General features: G+C 26.8%; 1 protein-coding gene across 2 annotated transcripts in view; it reads left to right on the top strand.

Moving 5' to 3' along the window:
- LOC136985615 (neuroligin-4, X-linked-like) overlaps positions 1–21,712 on the top strand; it is a 175,775-nt gene that overhangs the window by 122,556 nt on the left and 31,507 nt on the right. Inside the window, exons 3-4 of one of the 2 annotated variants that reach the window (XM_067282931.1) lie at positions 4,052–4,237; positions 4,393–4,410. In XM_067282931.1, the coding sequence (XP_067139032.1) occupies positions 4,052–4,237; positions 4,393–4,410 (204 nt within the window). The remainder of the gene's footprint in view (positions 1–4,051; positions 4,238–4,392; positions 4,411–21,712) is intronic. The other variant, XM_067282932.1, reaches the window with a different exon arrangement.

The raw sequence follows: 21,712 nt of genomic DNA, 5'->3' as shown, positions 1-21,712 counted from the left end.
TAAATGGTTTGATGTTAATATTAAATTTACAATTACAGTAAAATAGTCAATATACAAATTAATTAAAATAACGAAGAATGGAATATAATTTCTTTTTATATAATTTTTTCTATTTAATTCTTACACGTCTTTTTCCGTATTTACTTCTTTATTTGAAAAAAATAATATTTACTCGCATTATAATTATCATTATCACGAAAAAACATATTTAACTATCAAATAAATAAATAAAAATAATCTCTTGTTTATAAAAATTAGTATAAAAATAAAATTAAAATAATATAAAGGTAGCCTAAATACATAATGTATATATTTTGACAGTTTAATTTCGTTCAAAGTAAGTTGGCATCGATCAAAAAACAATGTAAAAATAAATATAAAAGCTTTTAAGAATAACTCTACATAAATAATAATATAATCTTAGTATTTATTTTTTCCTCGTGATTTGATGTTGATGGAGAAATCGAATAAGATGTAAAAAAAATCAATGTCCCAATAGATCCATTAAAAAGCACGAGGACAAAAAAGACAAAGGGGGATAAACGAATTAATACTGAAATAAACCGGTAGGAATACACGATAAGTTGAAATCCATTTTAAAAGTTAATATAGAATGAAAAATGTGTAAAACATTAAAAGATATAGATAATGTTTTAAAATATTTTAAAGGACTTTGTATATAAGCAGATCTTTTAAGCAGTTTTCAAAGTGAAACAATTCGAATATTTTATTAAATTTTGTTATTTTTATTAAAAAATCATATATAAAACAAAATAATTAATGAATATTTCGCTGTATAACTGAATAAATTAACGAAATTTTCTAAAGAATGCTTGTATTTATAGGAATGTATATATAATTGCTCGACATAATAATAATATTTATAAATGAATAAAGTAAAATCACAAAAAAATTATTATTATAAATGTAGCAAGTTAAAAACATTTTAAAAATTTGGATGAATTTATCAATTCTATTAGCAATTTATAAGCATAAATAAGGGAGAGAGAATAAATATTTAGATATTAATTAATAAAAATGATTAAAAATTGATCGTTTCTTTATTGTTATATACAATAGCTAGAATTTTAAAAGATAATTGTTTAAACATTATTGTAATTTATTTGAAAATAGAAATATTACTCAATGAATGTGCTCTATATCATACTTAATTACTTCAGTTTAAAACACTTTCAATATGTAATATATTGGTTAGATCACGTGACAGATTGTGTTCTCTTAAAACCATAATGTTTTCTTGTTTTACTCAGATATTAGACACATAAGCTTGATATATTCGAATAATAAAGAGGGATGTAATTAGAGTGGCGTTCGGTAAGAGGAGGAGGTAAATAATAACTGTTGGGACCATCGGACATCGTAAATTGCAGCAGTTGCTGTTACACCCGGTTACAGTGACATAAGTTACGTCATATTATCTTCTCTTCCAGATAAAATGGTTGGCTACCCAAAAAACTTATGAAAATCTTACGTTTTTTTTCCCCATCTTATGAAAAGGAAAGTTAAGTGGCAGACTGATTTAACGAGTTATTGCCTTACATTGAGCTTATATATAGCAGCCGCACTCGAAATTTTGTTTTAGAAAGTTACTGCTATATTTTTTGCCTTGTAATAAAAATGATGTCCTTTTATTTCGAGTTTTTGCATCGTATTTTATATAAATCGCCTTTTATTACTGCTACCTTATAGCAGTATAACTAAACTGAATTATCGATTTGTAATGTCGGTTAAAGAAGAAACAATAGGAGGAAGATATTTGGTATAAAGGGTTTTCTGTCTGGTTGATGCGTAACAGTTTCTAAGATTTACTTGTTATTGTTCTGGATAAGAGGCAAAAGTTTGTCATATGAGAACGTAACCTTTTTTTATGCTAGTTTCCTTGTTAAGCACCTCGTTATAACGCATCATTAAGGTTTATAGCTAAACGATGTAAATTTTTTAATGCTTCCTGTTTGAAATTTCTTCCTTTTTTAATAAGTATAATATAAGGAACAGAAGACACGAAATTTCGAAGGAGTAAAATGAATTTCCGTTCCAGAAAGGACATTTAGTATTACAATATCTACAAAATGACCGTCTGAAGAAAAATAAATGAAAAATTTACTATACCGAGGTCAAGATATCGCTCTTAGAAAAATGACATTACTTTAATAATTTACATTTTTAATAAAAATAATAAGTTTCATTTATTTTTAATGAAGATCATATTACTGAAAGTATTCAGGATGCTGAAATGTAATAAAATTATATAAATATAATCAATTTTATATTTGAAACCCTTGTTAGTATAATTATTATAGACATTTTAAAGCTAAATTTTTGATTTAAACCTGTTCCAGCTATAAAATTATAAAAAGTTTGATATTTATCCTTCATTTTTAGGTAATTATCATTTTCTGAAAATATGCTTATGATTGCAAAATACATCTTATTAAATCTTAATGGCGGTTCTTCTCTATGTTTTAATATAAAAATATAATTAAATGAATATTGAGTTATAAAATACAATAATAAATTTTCCTGCAAATTGAGCAGACAATAGAAACATGAATAATCTTACTAATCAGCATTGCTAAATGCACCACTACATGAAATCTACCTTTCAAATATAAATTTAACTTTTTAGATATTATTTAAATAAGTACAATGGAAGTTTTCTAGTGAAAGAGATGGACAAACTTCTATAATTTTATTAAGCATTTATAATTTTTGTATATAAGAAGCGTAAACCAACATTCAACTAACAAATCATTAGTATTGTTATACGGTATTATTAAAGCTTTATTTATTTTTTTTACACTTTCTAAATTTCCTAATTAAACCAATAAATTAATATAATTTATAAATTTTCCATTTTATTTAAATTATGTTAATAATGTTAACTAAATTAAAATTTAATGAAATTTTGGTTGAAGGAACTCAAAATATGTTTCGAATTTAATTTCTATTTTTGTTGCTCTTTTTATTTTTATTGAATTTTATTTGTCTTGTTTAACATACCTGAAAAGTGAATTTTTCAAAATATTTGATTCGAATCTTAATACAAAAGATAAACTTATAAAATTAGATTTTTATACATTATTTCTGAATTAAGTTTGTTTATTGTTTAAGTGAAAATTCAGCTATTCAGCTTTTAAATTAAAAAAAAAGAAGTAAAAAATTGCCTGATTTACTAGTTTGTGTACAAAGGTATTAGTGGTTTTAGTGGTTTTGTTAGAAGCAAACTAATGATATATTTTAGTAATCTTACACACTTCTAATTTTTCATTTATTATCGTGTTTATTGATGTTTCTAATTAATAAGATAGTAAATCACTTCGATCTTGAATTATGCTGTTCATAAAGATTGTAGATTAATTAATAAGTTTCAGTAACGATAAATATTTCAATATATCGCGTTACACTTTAATAAATATTACATTCTTTATAAATTTCTCAGTCTCATATTTTGGTTTAATAATTTGGTTAACCAAATATCATTAAACTAAATATGCTGTGTAAATAACAGATTTGCAATTTACTTCGTCATTGCTTAAAGAAAAATAAATACATGAAATTTCTATTAACACTGAATATTTAAATGCTGTTAACGCGTTTACTTTCAGAAATTATGTTTATTTTACAAAATAAATGTTCTAAACTCATATATTTGCATTTCTAAAAATTTACATTTTATAAAGTTAATGTGTTTTGAAGTATTATTGTTATTTTTTTTATATTATACTTTCACTACATTTCAAGTGTTTTTTTTTAAATTCTCAATAGAAATGACTTTATCAGTTTAATTTTTTTTCAGTAAATTTACATTTATTTTTTACCATTTGTTAATTTTATTTTTTCATTGATAGAGCATTAAAACTCAGAAGTCGATGTAAAAACAGAAAAAAAAAACTGAAATAAATACAAATAGTAATATAGAAGTTGAATAAATATGATAATTTTTTACAGTGTCTATATTTAAATTTTAAAATAAAGTTCGAAATTCTGTCTTCGAAGACAGGATAAAATGGTTATTTTTTTTTATTTTCAGGTTTTCTTCCTGTTAAAGATGGAACAACAAGAGGTAACTATGGTCTTATGGATCAGATAGCAGCTCTACATTGGATTCAAGAAAATGTAGCAGAATTTGGTGGGGATCCACACAATGTTACTGTATTTGGTCATGGACACGGTGCGGCTTGTGTAAATCTTTTGATGTTGTCACCTATGTCTAAAGGTACATTTATTTAGCTTTACGACAAAACAACTTACTGTACATAAATTTTAAATGATTTCAAAACTATATTGTAAAGAAAGTATCCTATATTTATGATCTTTAAAATAAATGATGTTTTGTTTAAAAATTCAACATAATATTATTATTATTTACAGACGGCAATAGGAAAGCAGGTAAGTGCAAGAAAAGCAACTTTATAATGAGATTCTTCAGATTATATATGTTAGTGTGCCCTCGAGAACTATAATTTATACTTTTATGCGTAAAATTAAAGCACAAATTCGGGAAGATTGCTTTAAAATAGACATAAAATGAATAATATAACGAAATATGTAAAAATAGTTTTTAATCTCTACATCTTATAACGTTTTATCCTAGAATTATCAAAACTGTAAGAGACTGTTTACTTTTTAAAACATCTGATATGTTAGAAAGTACCCATTTGTCTCTCATAACACAAAAATTTTGATAAACAGATCTAAAATTAGGCGATAATTAAAGCTATAAAAATTATCAGTAACTTCAAGTTTATGTAATTATGCTTATAATTAAATTGGGCTCGAACTAAACATAATCATTTTTTAAAACTTTTTATAATTAAATTAAACTCAATTAGAAACTCTATTCATTTTTTACAATTATTTTTTAGCAATGAAAATTATTAAAATTGTAAAAAAAATAGTAGAAAACATTCAAGAAATTTTTGTATTTTACATATTTTATTTTAAAAAACCGTTTATTATTCAATGGAAACTGCGTTAAACATTATGAAGTTTTGAATTTTGCGTTAGAGTTTAGTTAGCTTAAAACTGAATTCCTCACATTATAAAAATTTACATTATAAAAGGTCATTATTTGTATAGATTACTTTGAAAATTTTTACAAAATATAATTCAAAATTCTTTTTAGAATATAAATTTTGTAAAATAAGTTTTGTTCTTAGAGCTTTTCAATAATCCTTTGAATTTTTATTGATGAAATTACTTTATTTTTTACAAGTATTTAATTATAAAAGTTTTTAAAAGTTTAAAAAACATTGTAATAAATTTTGAATATTTTAAGTCTTTCAACAGGTTTATATTTCTACCAAGTTATATATTCTGTATACAATCCTTAATTCGCACACATTAAATTTAATAAAAATATAGTATTATAAAAAGCATACAGTAAGACTATAGTATTAATACTGTAGGTTTACTCTCTTACTTCTTATATACATTATACTTTTCAAATTTGGTAAATACCATTAGTAAATAATGGTTTTGCATATTAAATGCATCAAATCTGTTCTCTATTACTAACTAAATATTTGTAGAGATGTTTGTGAGAATTCTAATTTGAACACAAATCCCTCTTCTCACTAATGTAATGCGTTGTTGTTGTCGCATGAAATGGAATTAGTATATGTTCCTCTTTCTTGATATTCCTTATTTATTTTCTTTTTTAAAAAATTTAAATTCTTTTTTTAGATTTTTTAAAAATTATATCTTATAAGATTATATTCACAATTAATTTATTAAATAATAACAAAACTACTATAATAAAATGTTATAATTTTTTCAAAATGATTGAATGTAAATTCAGCTATTTTGTAGACATTTAATGAATTTATGTACGAATAAATTAATGAAAGTAAACTAAATTAATATAATCAATAAAGTAGCAATTAACTCTTGAAAAATAATGGAATTAATATAGAATTATGCAGAATATTTCATTTAATGATATATATGGAATTAACTTTGATTTAAAACGAAATTAGATAAGTTTTAATAACTTAAAACTTATTTCATATTCTCTTATTTATAATTTAATTATTAAAAGCATGTAATTTGGGCTAATATTATACACGACAATCATTTTATTTGGTATTATTTTTAATTAATTGAATATCTCTATCAGAGTTGTTAACAAAATTAATTTATTTAGGCCTATATAAATTTTATATTAAAAATCGAATTAGATTTATTTTCACTAATCTCTTATTATAATTAGTACAAATTAGTAATTTCGAATGCAAACTTTATATAAACAAATTAAAATTTTCTATGTTTTATAATTATTCTAACAGTATTATTATATGTAATCGTAAGATATATATATATAACACATAATATATAATATACCGTATTTTACGGACTATAAGACGCACTTTTTTCTTCGAAAAATTGCCTCCAAAATTCAGGTGCGTCTTATAGTCCGTAAAATATGGTAATACATTATTTATAAAAATTTCATTATCCATTGCTGAATGTCTCAGTCTAAAGTATGACTGGTGGGGTTAACACCTGCACCTTCCACAAACTGGTACAAACTGAGATGACACGAGCCCCAACCCAGGCCTCGTGTCATCTCAGGTATCGCTTAGATATTTTCGTAGAATGTAAGAAGTTTCGAAGAAAAGTGTTTTTTTTTTTTCCTTTTTGTTTTGTTTTTTTTTTTGTAAATCATACGTCTAAAAGTCCTTTATTTGAAGTTCCTCTAGATATTTCGTTGGTTCAGGGGATACGATACCCAAAGCCCAAATAACGATGGCGTAACTTTGATGTATTTGTTCCACAGTCATGTTATTTCGATGGCCAAATCTTGGTATTTATTCGGTTTTTCTTGCTCTTTTGGAACAATCCTTGGATCACATAGACTGAGAATTCAATTAAATATACTTTTTCTGATATAGCGTATGTATATATACTCTATGCCTATATATATATATAAGTATAAGTATATTTTATTATTATATATATACACACAAAATTTGTTACCATAATATCCATAATATACTGTAGAATATGTTATCGCCGAATCCGAGAATTTTGTTTATTTAGAGAAATAGGCAGAAATGTGCGTAATTTGTGAAAATCGGTAGCTGATGTGCCGATCTCACGAGTTTGACAGCATTCCTGCCAAATTTACGAATTTGACAATTGCTTCAAGTGATATTAGGACAGCTGTGTGATAAATGTATGAACTTACGTATTTTGGAGAGCTTTCATGATGTTTCGTTTTCACTTACTGTTGTTTTGGAGTTTCTAATTTGAAAATTTTTCTATAAATACTTACATTTTTCCTCCGTACACACGATTAAACCCGAATTTAGCATTTGATGTTACATTCGTACATAAACTCTACGTAATGTCGAATGTAAAATAAACGTCCTTTAACTCTACAAAATATCCAAAATTAAAAATGATAAAATTATCATCGATTAAAAACTGTTTCTACAGTAATTCTACGTTATGCTAAATTCACGAAATTATTGCCGATTTTACAAAATCAGCAACATTCCCGGATTTACCGTTTGCCGCTATGTCGAGTGCTACACTAAACGAAAGAGTCTCAAACAGTAATAATTAAAATATTGCCTACTAATTAAATCTGTTTGAGAGTTTGAAACTCACGTGATTTGCTAATAACAACTCGTTTGCAGTACAAAATAGTACAATTAGTAATTCGCGTGTACTGTACGATTCAATATTTGTAGGCCTCCTATATAAATTATTACCAGCAACTATGATCGAGAAGTTCGATCAACATTAATCAAAAACAATATCAATTGAATTTTATACTTGGAGTAATGTTTAAAATATAACCACTTAGTCGGTGTAACGTAACACAAAATTTATATTTACAGTATATGTACAAAATAATACAAATTAGAGTTACAATTAATTATGCACAAACACTAGTCTGAACAACAACCGACTATTCCCGTACAAATTCGTCGAAAGAACTCCTTACGCACAAACAGACTTGTAATTAATAACACCTCCGAGTCAGGAACAAGTTCGTACTAAACCACTGGAGACTACTTTATCCAGATTTCCGTAACGTCCGACGAGAGAGTTAGTTAGCACTTCGATAACGACGATCTCCCTTCGATCCGATCTTCCCGATACGAATCCAGCCGATCCCGATACGGACTCACGATACGAGCTCAATACGATACCACCTCCGTTCCCGCCGAAACTACGGCTTAAATAGTCTCAACGTTCGAATCGTCCGCCAATCAAACTTGAAAGTTTCCACAACGGCCGACAACGGTCACTTCCCGCCGGCCAATCGTCTGTCTGTCGTCGATTTGAAACACAACGGATCTTCTCACGGTCGTTTCTAACGGCCGATCCTAACGGCTTTTCCGTTCTGAAAGTTCGTTATAACAAAACAGGGTGGAAATCGCACGCCTAGGCGATTCCAAACCCTACACTTGGTAAAAAGAATATTTTTCAAATAAATAAATTGAAATTTTAGTATGACAAAAAGAAATATTGAGTCTTTTCAAAGATATGGAAGTATTAAAAATCATAATGACGATATGTTGATTGATATAACATGCTAATTTATTCGAAACATAAGTAAATATAATTAATTTATTTTAATTTCTAAAGATTTTTAAGTGTATTTAAGTTATGTAATTAGCATAATAATTATATTTTAATATATTTTAAAATGATTAAAAAGTTAATTTTTATTAAAATAATTTTAAAATTTAAAATTTTTGAACTGTCTATAACATTTGCAAATCAAAAAAAAAAAAAAAAAAATATATTAACGCTGCAAAATGTCAACCTATGACACTAAGTATTGTTTATTCTAAATTTATCATAAGGTTTATTTCTTTTCTTTAATAGAGTAATAAAAAAAAGCTAGTTGAAGTTTGAAAAACTATAATGATATATATTTTACATTTTATAAATTAAATGAATAAATTCAGATAATAATTGACAGATGTCAAAAATAATTTCGATTTTCAATTAAGAAATGTTTACTAAGTTATTATAAGACTATAATCAATAAACGATTTCTATAACTTATCATCTTAATCAGATAATTTAATATTGATTCTAGAAGTTATATAATTTATCGGAAATTCGAAATTTTATTAAAGTATTTTTCATTTTTAATCATACATAATGTATAATTACATGTTTTAATCACATTACATTAATAAATAGGCATTTTATCAAATTAAAATGTACACTTATGTTTTTGAAAAATGAAAGTTTTCTCATTAGAGTAATTTAATAATTATCAATTTAATTATTTTTAAAATATTTCATTAAAATATTAATCGTATTTTATAATTATTTTAATGTAAGTTTTGACGTCTTTCACTATATTATAAATCTTATATCCATTATTCTTCATTCTTATATTTTGCTTGCTCTCATAATCTAAGGCTTTTATTTTATTTGTTATAAGGCATTATTGTCAGAGATTTTGTCTTTCAGAAAAGGATATGAATATAAAAAGCAAAAACATTTATGTAATGGGTTATAGCCTATTTAATATATTTTAATAGCATGTGATATTTTTAAATTAGACTATTTATTATTTTATATTATCGTACATCTTTCTTACATCATGTTTATAAAATCAGATTGTGTAGTTGCTTAATTAATTTATTTAATCTTTACGTGACTTTCAAGCTAGGCATATATTGCCCTTGCTCTTATATATCTATAACTGATTTCGCGGAAGTTTGATAGCACCTTTAATTAACACTTTTATCTCACACAAGTACTCTCAACTTACTCCAATAAAATCTTTCTAGGAATTTCTCTTCTGTTCTTACATTTACACTTACATTCGTCAATATCTTTTATCTAACTTTTCTCGAGTTTTCCTTATTCATTTATTGTTTCTATTTAACCAGAAGTCATAACGAATTTACTTTTTACAATTTTTCCATATCCTCATCTTAAATTTCTTGAATTTGAAATTTTATGCAATTTAATTAAATTTACTATTGTAATTGAATATTCATAATTTTGGTAGTCATGAATTAAGCTTATCTATGTCAAATATTTTAACTGAAAAAGGTATTGAAACCGTATTGTTATTATTTAGTAGTATATCACAACATAATGAGTTGTTTATGGATAGTTATTTACATTTATATAATCTCCCACAAATTTGCATCATCTCTCATATCAATGACAACGAGTCAGGCCATTCAAGTATATCATAATATTCATTTACATTCAAATGAAAATTTACTGCTATAGAGACAAACACAAATTTAACAAGGACAAAAGGTTGAGTAAATTCATAATAATGAGTACGTAGGAGCTAAAATTTATTATTTTTATGAGACTATTTTAATTTAGTTTTCAACACATATAGAAAAAATATATATAATTAAAAATATTAATAGTATCTCTCATTTATATTATTTTATACATCATATGTAATTAGACAAATGTACTTTCGAGTAAATTCTACACTAAATATATATAAAATTTTGATACTTTTTCTGAAAATTTTATATAAAATATTTTACAATAATATTTTATATAGTAGCAATAACAATTTTCAATAATTAATTCTTTACATATTTCGTATATAACAATTATTTTAGGATAAATATCTTCCAAATCTAATAAATAGCATTCCAGTAGATAATATGATATATGTTATAGATTCTTGCAGCAATACCATCAATAATAACGCTGTACTTATATCCACATGCCTTTCTTCATTTAAAGAAACATTTCTTGTAATACAATGTAATCTTCTCGATCCAAAGTCTTTTTTTTTTCATTTTTATATTGAATATAATTTCTAATGCTCCGTTACTTGTCTAATTCTTTCTTATACTCAAATTATGTAGAAGTCATAATAAAGAAAATTTATTCGTTGAATCAGTTCAAATACCATTTCTTCAAGCGATAATATTGACAATATTAAGTTTATTTTTCATATCTGTCAGATAATGGAATAGATGTATAATATATTGAGATCAATTTACGTACAATACAATAAATTTATTGAAGGATAAAATGTTTGTTTAATTATTATTAACTTATTTATCCATATTAAATCGTTTATTATCTACTCAACTGATCGGTTGTTATTTGCTTTTCAAATAATCACAATATTTCTCTAGAGACTTTTGAAAATGATTGTTATTATAGTAATAAGTTTCTTTTGAATATTCGGTAAATTTTATAATTTTTTCCAAAACTTTCACATGAATATTATCTGCCTTTTAATACTTTAATTAATTTAACATAATACTTTTCATTTTACAATTAACGAGCAATTATTTATTGTGACATCGCCACAATGCCGGGTTGTAATTTTTAATCATATTTTTAATTTATTTAATTTAAAATATATACTCTGCACCTCAAATTAGTAGTGTCTTGCCCCTGTACATCATACTTTCCTGCTAGCAATAGAGTCGTAACTACGGTAACTCCTTTCGGAGAAAAAAAATGGCTTCCAGTTTGCATCGGAAGTTCATATAGAGTTAATCGGTGCCTCGTCTATAATCTTTCCATATCTTGTCTCGACTTTCATTTATCTTACTCCATTCTCGAGATTAAGGAAGTACAGACAGACAACAGACAGACGATAGTGGAAATTTATAGGTCTACAATTTGGGCTGCAATTTTTACAAATTGCAGCCCAACAATCATCATTTTTATTTATATAAATTATGCAAATAAACTAATATTAGGAATTAAATTTATTTTATTACTATATTATGCATTAAGATTTCATCATAAATTTTACTTATACATTTGCAGACAGAAATTCATTACAATAATTAATGCTTCTATTCATAAAATATTAATTGTAAAACGATAATTGATTGTAGATTTACCGTTTCATTATCATTAATCGTTTTAAATGACAGATATCGTTCAATAACTGATACCCAGTTAATCGTTATTAAGACTTATATTAACAACATTTGTGAAAAGATTTATTATTAATCTTTCTTTTAAGGATTACCTACAACTTATTAAAGATTACATTTAATGAAATAAACAGGATTCATCAATACTTGATAAATTAACAATTAATGAGAATTTTTATTAAATGTCCTATCTTCATTTGACTGAAAATTTTGAAAGTAACATTAAGTAGTAAATTTATTTTTAATTTAATTAATAAAGTATTGTAAAATCTTTTAGAATTATGGATATAAATAGTCAATACTGCCTCGATTGTCCTTTCTAAATGGAACGGAAGTAAGGTGGATAACAAAATATCCGAATAATATGAAACCATATGAGTTGTACTTAGGGTAACCAGGAGACCTTTATTTCGAGGAACAATCCTTTATTTTAGTTAAACTATCCTTGTCTTTTGTTGAAAGGAGAAAGCACCTAATTTGTCTTTTATTTTTCAATGCCTATGTTTCATAATAGCAGTGACAAATATTTCTCACAGCCCTACGTCTTCACTATTAAATATTTTAAATTTTAAACTAAAATCTGGAAATATTTATATTCACTATAAAAACTAATTTTTAAATGAAAATCTAAGAAATATAAACAGAATTTTCAGTTATCATAATTGAAAATAGCTTTTTAGTGAAACTCAGTGAAAAGAATATATTGTATTTCCCCTTTATATCTGTATTATGTACATAATCTAGATAGGTTGTGATGAGCCAATTAATGCCCTTCAAAATGTACTTTAGAATAGTTTATTTCAGGGTCGTCTTCTCTGCTGTCTCTAAGATGTTTCGATGAGCTGTCTTAATACCACAAAGTTTACATTGGGATCTGTCTAGTCCTATCTGAAGATCAATCCACGACTCCGGATTTGCAGTTGTTATATATCTTCCTCGATTCTTTCTCTCTGCCAGAAGAATTTTTCAATTAATTTCCTTAATCAAGTTTGATGTTCTGACCAACCAAATGTTTGTAACCCTACCACGTAATGGAAAATCTTGTTTCCGTCAAGCGAGCACTCTGAAAGCAAAGATACCGACAGACCAATTTATCGAATGGTTTTATAGTGTTTACATAGTTGTCTGCTCTTTAATAAACAACTCAAAGCTGTTCTGAGCTGGGTTTAGATCTATATCATTAAATCATCAGATTTTGACAGATTCAGTAATGAAATAAAGACATAAAAATCTTCATTTATTCGTTTTAATCTTAGTCTAGTATATAGTATGGTCAGTTAAACATCTATCCAGAAGCAAAACAAATCTTTCCAACAATGCACAAGTGTATGTATTTGATTCATGTTTGTTCCAGCATCCAAAATGTATATTATGAAAAATCATCTTTAAATTGATTTCAAAAGGAATCAATTTAAGACGATTTTGCGTAACATACAAATAATCCGACCGTAAAAGATAATAATATTGAAAACATACAAGAAAGTGAGGTCTACTTTGTTAGACAGCAGATTGAAAACGACCGCCTTCAACGACAATACAAAGATGTAGACGGTCGAACGTGATGCAATAGATGACACGTAACATTCCTGGAGTCATCGTTTTACAGGTCTGTCCTATACGTCTCCAGTTTGCCAACCTCACGTGGCGCTGCTAGGTACGTATCATACAACGATCCTTGTAGGTGACCAAAGGAAAAAATCCTGAAGGTGTCAAGTCTGGGGAAAATGGTGGCCATGGAACAAGACCGTGTTGTGTTCTATCCAGCGGTTGCCAAATATCTCTGCGATCCAGCGGCGCGCCATTATTCTGGTACCAAACCTGCTGTAGTTGAGCCAATGGTAAGTCATCGAGCCATTCGTACAACGTCGTGTTTAGGATGTTCAGATATCGATCACTACTCAGGGTGCCATCAATGAATACGAGACCGAGATTTTCATTCCAAATTCTACAAAAGACGTTTAGGTAAAACACACTTGGTGTCGCGCGCATCGTGGAGCAGCTCTGCCCAGCGATGCATAATATGGAGGTTATCCATTCCATTCCGGAAAACAGTGCTTTCTCAGTTCATAAAATGTGCTAAAGATGTTGTGGTTCGTTAATGCTATAAATCTAACATCAATGTTGCATTGGATTACTCAGATCAATGCTCAGCATCCTATCTTGTAGTACTTGTTGCAGTTAGCAGTGGAATAGGTGCACGCCATAGCGACGTAATTTCGATGAATTTGGGCTTGCTGCAGTTTACAACTTAACCCAACAAATGTTGGGAAGATCTCTTGTTGCTGGATAGATGTTCAAATGAACGCTCCGTTTAATTAAAGCGTTTCTATAAAAATAAGATGTTCAAAAGGTGCAAACATCATTGTAAGCAATTTCAAACTGAACACGTTATTCAATCAAAGGCAACTTTTTAAATACTCAGCATAAAACAGACAAAACAGTATCTGTGTTTGGATAATCAGAATTATATCCCTTCGTTTGTTACTTTATCAAGTTTAGAATTAGTTTTTCAGTTATTATTACGAATACTGTGGCTTACGAATATTTTATTTGCACTAACTCATATTTTCCTCTAACAAATGATAAACAAATAAAGTGTAAATAAACAAAATAAACGCTAAATTGCAATAGAAAAATAAATAAAAACGAAATCACAATACTATAAAATTTATATAATAAAATAAATTATATTCATATAAAAATAACAGAATTTTGTAAAATAAATATATGGTTTTATCGAAAGCACGGAGTAATGTTCAAAATAACCACTCAGTCGGTTTGACGAAAAACACAAATTTTATATTTACAGTAAATGTACAAAATAATCCAAATTAGAGTTACAATTAATTATGCACAACCACTAGTCTGAACAACAACCGACTATTCCCGTACAAATTCGTCGAAAGAACTCCTTACGAACAAACAGACTTGTAATTAACAAAACCTCCGAGTCAGGAACAAGTTCGTACACAAACACGTAACTTCCAACGAGAGAGTTAGTTAGCACCTCGATAACGACGATCTCCCTTGATCCGATCCGATCACCTCCGATCCGATGCCAGCCGATCCCGATACGAACTCGATCCGAGCTTAAATAGTCGACGGCGTTCGAACCCTGCTCCAATCAAATTTGAATGTTCCCGCAACGGCCGCCAACGGTCACTTCCCGCCGGCCAATCGTCCGACGGTCGACGATTTGAAACTTAACGGTTCTTCCCACGGAAGTTCCCAACGGTCGTTTCTACCGGCCGATCCTAACGGCTTTTCCGTTATGAAAGTTCGTTGTAACAAAACAGGTGGGAATCGCACGTCTTGGCGATTCCATACCTTACACACGGTATTTAATCTACAATTTTCAATAATTAAACTTTAGTCATAAAATTAAAGTAAATACATATAGATTTTAACAATATTAAATATTCAAAAGGAAATACATTGTATATCTTTCTCTTTGTTGAAAATTTTTTTATTTGAATATTCACATTAATGAATTGTATGAATTTTAGTATTTATTTATATAATTAACTGATTATTTTATATTACATCTATTAGTTAAATAATACCGTCAAAATTGATTTGATTCATACAAAAATTGTTTGTAAATAATACCCTAAAAGACTAAGAAAATTAATTGATTCATCTACAAGTAAAATGAAATTATGAAATTCAAAATCTAAAATATTTCATAAAAATATCAATATTTTAATTTTATATCTGTGATTTTCTTAGAAGATTTTTTTGAAATAAAAAATCTTACAAGGGGAGGATCAGAACGTATTTTAAAAATATGGGTAGCATTGGTATAATTATTCTGCGGCAGGAAAATCTATTGCAAGAAGTAAAGCACTCGACCATTGATTCTATACGCGTGTTTTTGCGCCCGCCGGATGTTTTTTTTTTTTAATTTGGTTATTTTGTATTTTTCACAATAAACTATTATGATTTTCCAGCTAATGTTATTTTCAAGCGAATAATGTAGTTATAAATTTGTGGCGTTAATATTAACTCGAAAATCATCGCAGTTTATAGTAAAAATAAAAAAAAAAATAAATAACCAATTTAAAAAAGAACAAAAATCTCCGGCGGGCCCGAAGACACGAGTATAGAATCCTGTACTTCCTACGATTTTCTCGAATAACTTTACAGAGGAACAGTTTAGTGTCGCAGAATAACTATACCAAGACTGATCCAAATCTGTGAGATACGTTTATGTTCTTCTGTTGTCAATAAATTATGCTTATAGAAATTCTTAAAACTATTTTTAAAAAATTCAGCAACGAATTGCTTAGTTTTCCCGGCAACATTTAAAACTGCGTGTGAGCCGCCATCTGTTATGAAATTTTATTATTAAAAACTTTTTATATTTTAATTATTATAAAATGGAAAAAAAGGGTAGAGATGGGTTTTAAAAAAATTGTAAATGCTATTAAGGAGTGAAGTCGTCATTATGTCCGACCCTACTCGAGATATGACACACGATCCCCCTTTATATCCCCACCCCTTCGACCTTTGACCACCAAAATTTAATAGCGTCAATTCCCTAATGAAGAAACCTCCCTTCAAAATTTCAGACATTTTCGACAAAATGTTCAAGAGTTATTAAGCATAAAAGAGGATGATAAAATCGTGCCCCCCGCACTCACTAACCTCCATATATACAGAAAACTCTCTGAACTTTTTTGCATTTCTCGGCCTTTCAAGGTTCCCTGAGTCCAAAAATTAAAAAAATCTTGGGAGGAGTCATGTTTTTGACCGATCGCCATACTTTCCCTCTGTTATATATAACAGAGTCGGAAAAGTAATTAAATTGTTTAACATTCCCAGTCATGGGAAAATGTTTAAACAATAATTCAATAAAAGTTTAAATATAAGTTAGGCAATCATTTCTCTTATCATAACGTTGATATCACGGAAAATATACGCTTGAAGTACAACATGAAGTTTTCAATGAAGATAAGATACGCGTTTAATTGTCCGCATTCAGTGAATTTCACATAATTTATAACAAACTAAACGTTTAAAATATTGTAGAAATACTTTAATTAAAATGTAGATAGAATAATTTGTTGAACAAATTGTTAAAGAAATTTCTAAATTAAATACTTACAAAGTAAAATTCATAAATATAGAACAAAATTTTCATTTTTAAGGCAATTTTTAAAGATTTGATCTGATTTAAATATTAAAAGTTCAGTTTTGTATGTAGGACTATTTTCTGTTTTGGTTATTTTTAAAAAATTCAAATATATTTCTTCGTGTGATTATCTAAAACAAAAATAAGAAAGGAAATTCAGAGATTTTTCAAATAAACAAAGTGGGTTCAAAGTTTTTTTATTCTTACTTATGTATCATTTATGTAATGAAATAGTTTGATAACTAGTTAATATGCCTTTGTGTCCTTATCTTAATTTAAACTTATCTCGTCTACTAGTACTTTATCAATTAACAGGACTTATTATACTGAATTTATGGATGCAGCAATTAGGTCTTACAGGTCAGAAATAATATTGTTTATTTAAATCATATGAACACATACACTTTAACATTGTGTTTCGGACCCGTTTGTCTCTCATCAGCAGGCATTTATTTTAATTGTAGAAAAGACATTTTCTACAATTAAAATAAATGTCTTTTAAATGCCTGCTGATAAGGGATTATCAAAGTGTATTAATGCAAAAAGAACTTTAATTTTGTTAAAAGAATAAAAATGCTTAGATTATTTACAAAAATTAAATGTTTTTAAAAACATTTCTTTGAGAATTAATTTACTAGAAAGAATGTTATTGAGGAATATCTTTTTATCACATTTTCAAAATTCATTTACTTAGGGTTATCTTTAATTTGCAATTATAGAATTTGATGAAAAATTTTATAAATGTTAGCTATTCATTTATGTAATTTTCTATCAGATAATTTAAAAGTTAAAGGTAAGGTAAAATAAAAAATGTTTCTTTAAGGTAAAAGTTATTGAATGATTGAAAGTAGAATCAGAAAATCTACAAAAATAATTTATTTTAAAATGATAAGAATATATAATAATTTTTCATTTTTTCATATTTGCATATAGGATATTATTTTTTAAAATTTATAATGTAATGTTTTTTATTTTATCGATTTTATTTCATTCAGTTTTAATTTATTGTAAAAAATAAATAAAATAAATGATTTTAAATGATATACTGTATTGTGTTTCAAAAAGTAATTTAATTAGAAATGAAAATTATTATATAATTCCATAATATAATAATTTATTGCTATTTATTAAATTAATTTTTAAATTGTAATTCCAATTCGACAAATACATCTTAAAATATCATTATAAGAAACACCATTCTCAATTATCTTCATCCGCAATAAGTACTAACCAACATGAAAGATATTAAATAATCCTTAAAATATTATTAAGAAAATGTATACTTTTAATACTATGAAACTAAGAATTGAAAATTTAAGAAAGAGACATATTATATATATTTTTTGAAATATTATTTAACCTTAAAAAAGCATATATATATATATATATATATATACTATAATAACTCTTGAATAATGCACTTTTTAGATTTGTTGAATAAATATAAATTAGATAGTTTAGTTATTGTATATTTTATTACAATATATCTTAAATCAGGCTCTCATAATGTCAGAAATTTCAATGATTTCATTTCGAGTTTTCAAACTGTTTATTATTTAGCATCCATGCATCGATATCTTTGAATAAATGATATGGCAATGTTCACTAAGAATTAGTTGAAAATATTGCCTATGATAATATCTCTCGAGAATATATCAAGAAAATAATGCACATAAGTGTATCTCTTAAAGTGATATTTCCTACTAAAAATGTTTAAATTTGGATGTTGAAGTGTGTCCTAATTTTAGAAAAAGCCTGTGTTTCTATTGGCTAAAACGTTCAATTAAATGCGAATTAATAATACTAAACTCAAACAACTAGAAAATAGAAAGAAGTTTTAATCCCTGATATTGTATTTGTGAAAATACAATTACAGATAAATTAGTCATTTTCCTTAATACATTGATAGTTAAATTATATTTTATTCTGATGTTCTTCCTGTGTGAATCTTGAATAGTACAGAGTTGAGAAAAATAGTAGTAATATATGTTTACAATTTTAATAATTGCCTTGTTAAACTACAAACATAGGCCTATATTAAATATAAAGTATATCGTAACAACAATTGAAATAAATTGCAAAGAAAAAATTAAATATCATGAAAGATAAATCGGTAATTTTAATTTTTGAATTTCTTATTAATCAAACAAGACATCTAAAACATATTATTAGTATTATTATTTTAAAAAGGGGTTATTTACTGTATATAAAAAAAAGTAAATTGTGAAATTGCCGCTACTTGATACTTAACTAAAGGACAACGATTAGCCAAATAAAAAGAGTTTACAGTAGAAACATACAATACACCTTATCGCTGAGAACAAACAATTTATTACATAAAACTAACGTTTTCGGCCCAATTTATGGGCCATCTTCAGGTAACAGCTGTTCGATTCCGATACAAAATCGAACACATTCAAAATAAAACCAAAATAGAACATACGTTTAAATTAAACCAATAGAACAAGCATAGTACAAAATAATAAATAACAAAAATTAAAATAACACGAAAAATGTAAATGAAATTAAATAATAAATAACAAAAATTAAAATAACACGAAAAATGTAAATGAAATTAAAATACATATAAAATACTGTGACTGGACCATTCGTTTTGCATTAACCCAGAAGCCTATTGAGTGACGGCAGACTCATTATCACGAGTGTTACGTCTTACTATGTATTTCCAGGATGACGGTAACACCGTCGCATCCTTATAATTTAAACATCTGCCAGCCAAACTCGCTCTGTAGATTTCACATTTCTCAGTTATGGACGACAGCGTTGGCGAGTGTACTTTTACAAGAATTTTGGCATTTTCCCATTCTACCACTGAACCATCTGCTTGCGCCATTTTGGATAACGCTGTTGTGCACCTGTTTTTTGTGACATCGTACCGATGCTCCTTTATCCTCACTCCAAGGTTTCTATTGGTGACACCTACGTAGTCCCTATCGATTCCCAACTGGTCATTTTTGTAGGGAATTGCATATACTCCCGCCTGTTCTTTAACACCAATTCTTTCTTTGTCATTTCTAATCAACCTATACACTGTGGGGGCCCTTTTGCATATTAAACTGGCGTTTTTGTGCCTCGCTATTTGCTTCATAATCGGGAAGAGACATTTATTATATGTAAACTTTGTGAAGTTACCCCCAGACTCCGGTTTCTTCTTAGAACTGCTCCTAGGCTTTATGTACGCCGCTATTAAACGTTCTATAGTTCTTGTTCCAAACCCTAACTCCTTTGCTATCTCTTTGATTCTACCCAGCTCATTCATCGTGTCCATTATATTTGAGCAATATAAAAACGCTCTTCTGATTAGGGCCCTAAATGCGGATAATTTATAAACCGTTGGGTCATTGGAACTCGCCGGAATATACATCGGATCATGTGTGGGCTTGATGTACACCTTCGTGCATAAAGCTCCATTAAAAAAAAAAAAAAAAAAAAGAGTTTAGTTTAAACTTTAATTATATGAAAACCATTACTATTTCTTTTTTTAAACTCATAATAATAATTATTATTATTATTTTAAATTGATCGACTGAAGATTTTATTGTGTAAAATAAGCGTTAAATAAAAATTGTATAAAGATGTTCTCTAAAGACCATTTACAAAGCATTGGAAATAGATATATTTATCTGTTTTCAAATGGCATTTTGTGTTTACAATTCTTTCTATATATATTTTTAGTTTTCTGTACATATTGCTATCCTTTTTTTTCTTTGCTTCTTGCCGTTTTGGATAAATCACTTTTTCAGAATTTCCTATACAATTTGTACATTGATTTCCTTTGCGGAAAGCTCGAATAAGGAATTTTTTTAAACATATGACTGATAAAAGTAAACAATTTAACTCCATTTCCATACTTGATCATTCTTTTCTGTTGAACTGTTGACAAACGTTCAATAAAAAATAATATAAAATAAATGCATTTAATTATTATTTAAAACTACTAAGTAGGTAAATAATATAATTACATTACTTTTAATTATTAATTTTTATTTTTAAAAAAATATTTTTTCTTTATAATTTGAAGAGAGGCAATTAATTATTAACTTACTTTTGATTTATTATTTATTTTATCTCTTATTTATAAATCGATAATGATTGATATATTGCTCTTAATATTACCTTTAAAGGCAGTTTATGGAGCATTTTTGAAAAATCAGTTTTTATCAAAAAATTATGATATACTATGGTATATATTGGATAGAGTAGTCAAGGCAAGCTGTACACAATCTTGATCATAATAAATTGTAGTGCTTTAAAACTTTGATTGATTAGAATGCTTCAGTTAAAGTTCTGTTTAAATGACCATTCAATAAAATATTATTTCAGAGTAGATATAATATGATCTGATTATAAACATTCATTCGATATTTCATTTACCAAATACTTCTTTCCAATAACATCATAATCATTGTTCTAGTGGAATGTTGAAGGTAAGATTTTCCGCATGTAACAAACGAATGTAGTTAAGTGAATTTATTAGATAGAAGGAAAACATGTGTCTTTATAGATTCAGGAAAAAACATATGTTTTTATTGGTTGTTTATAAAATTGTTTTAAATATAATCATTTTAGAAATTATTGGATTGTATTTTAGAAAATTATTAAATCCTTATTTTGATTTTATCTTAAAAACCTTAGATGAATTTACGATCGAATCAGAACTAAAATTTATATTGGT

The sequence above is a fragment of the Centruroides vittatus genome, unplaced genomic scaffold, assembly GCF_030686945.1.
Source record: "Centruroides vittatus isolate TY-2023 unplaced genomic scaffold, ASM3068694v2 contig_973, whole genome shotgun sequence".
Lineage (NCBI taxonomy): Eukaryota > Metazoa > Arthropoda > Arachnida > Scorpiones > Buthidae > Centruroides > Centruroides vittatus.
This window is presented reverse-complemented; position numbering and strand designations above follow the sequence as displayed.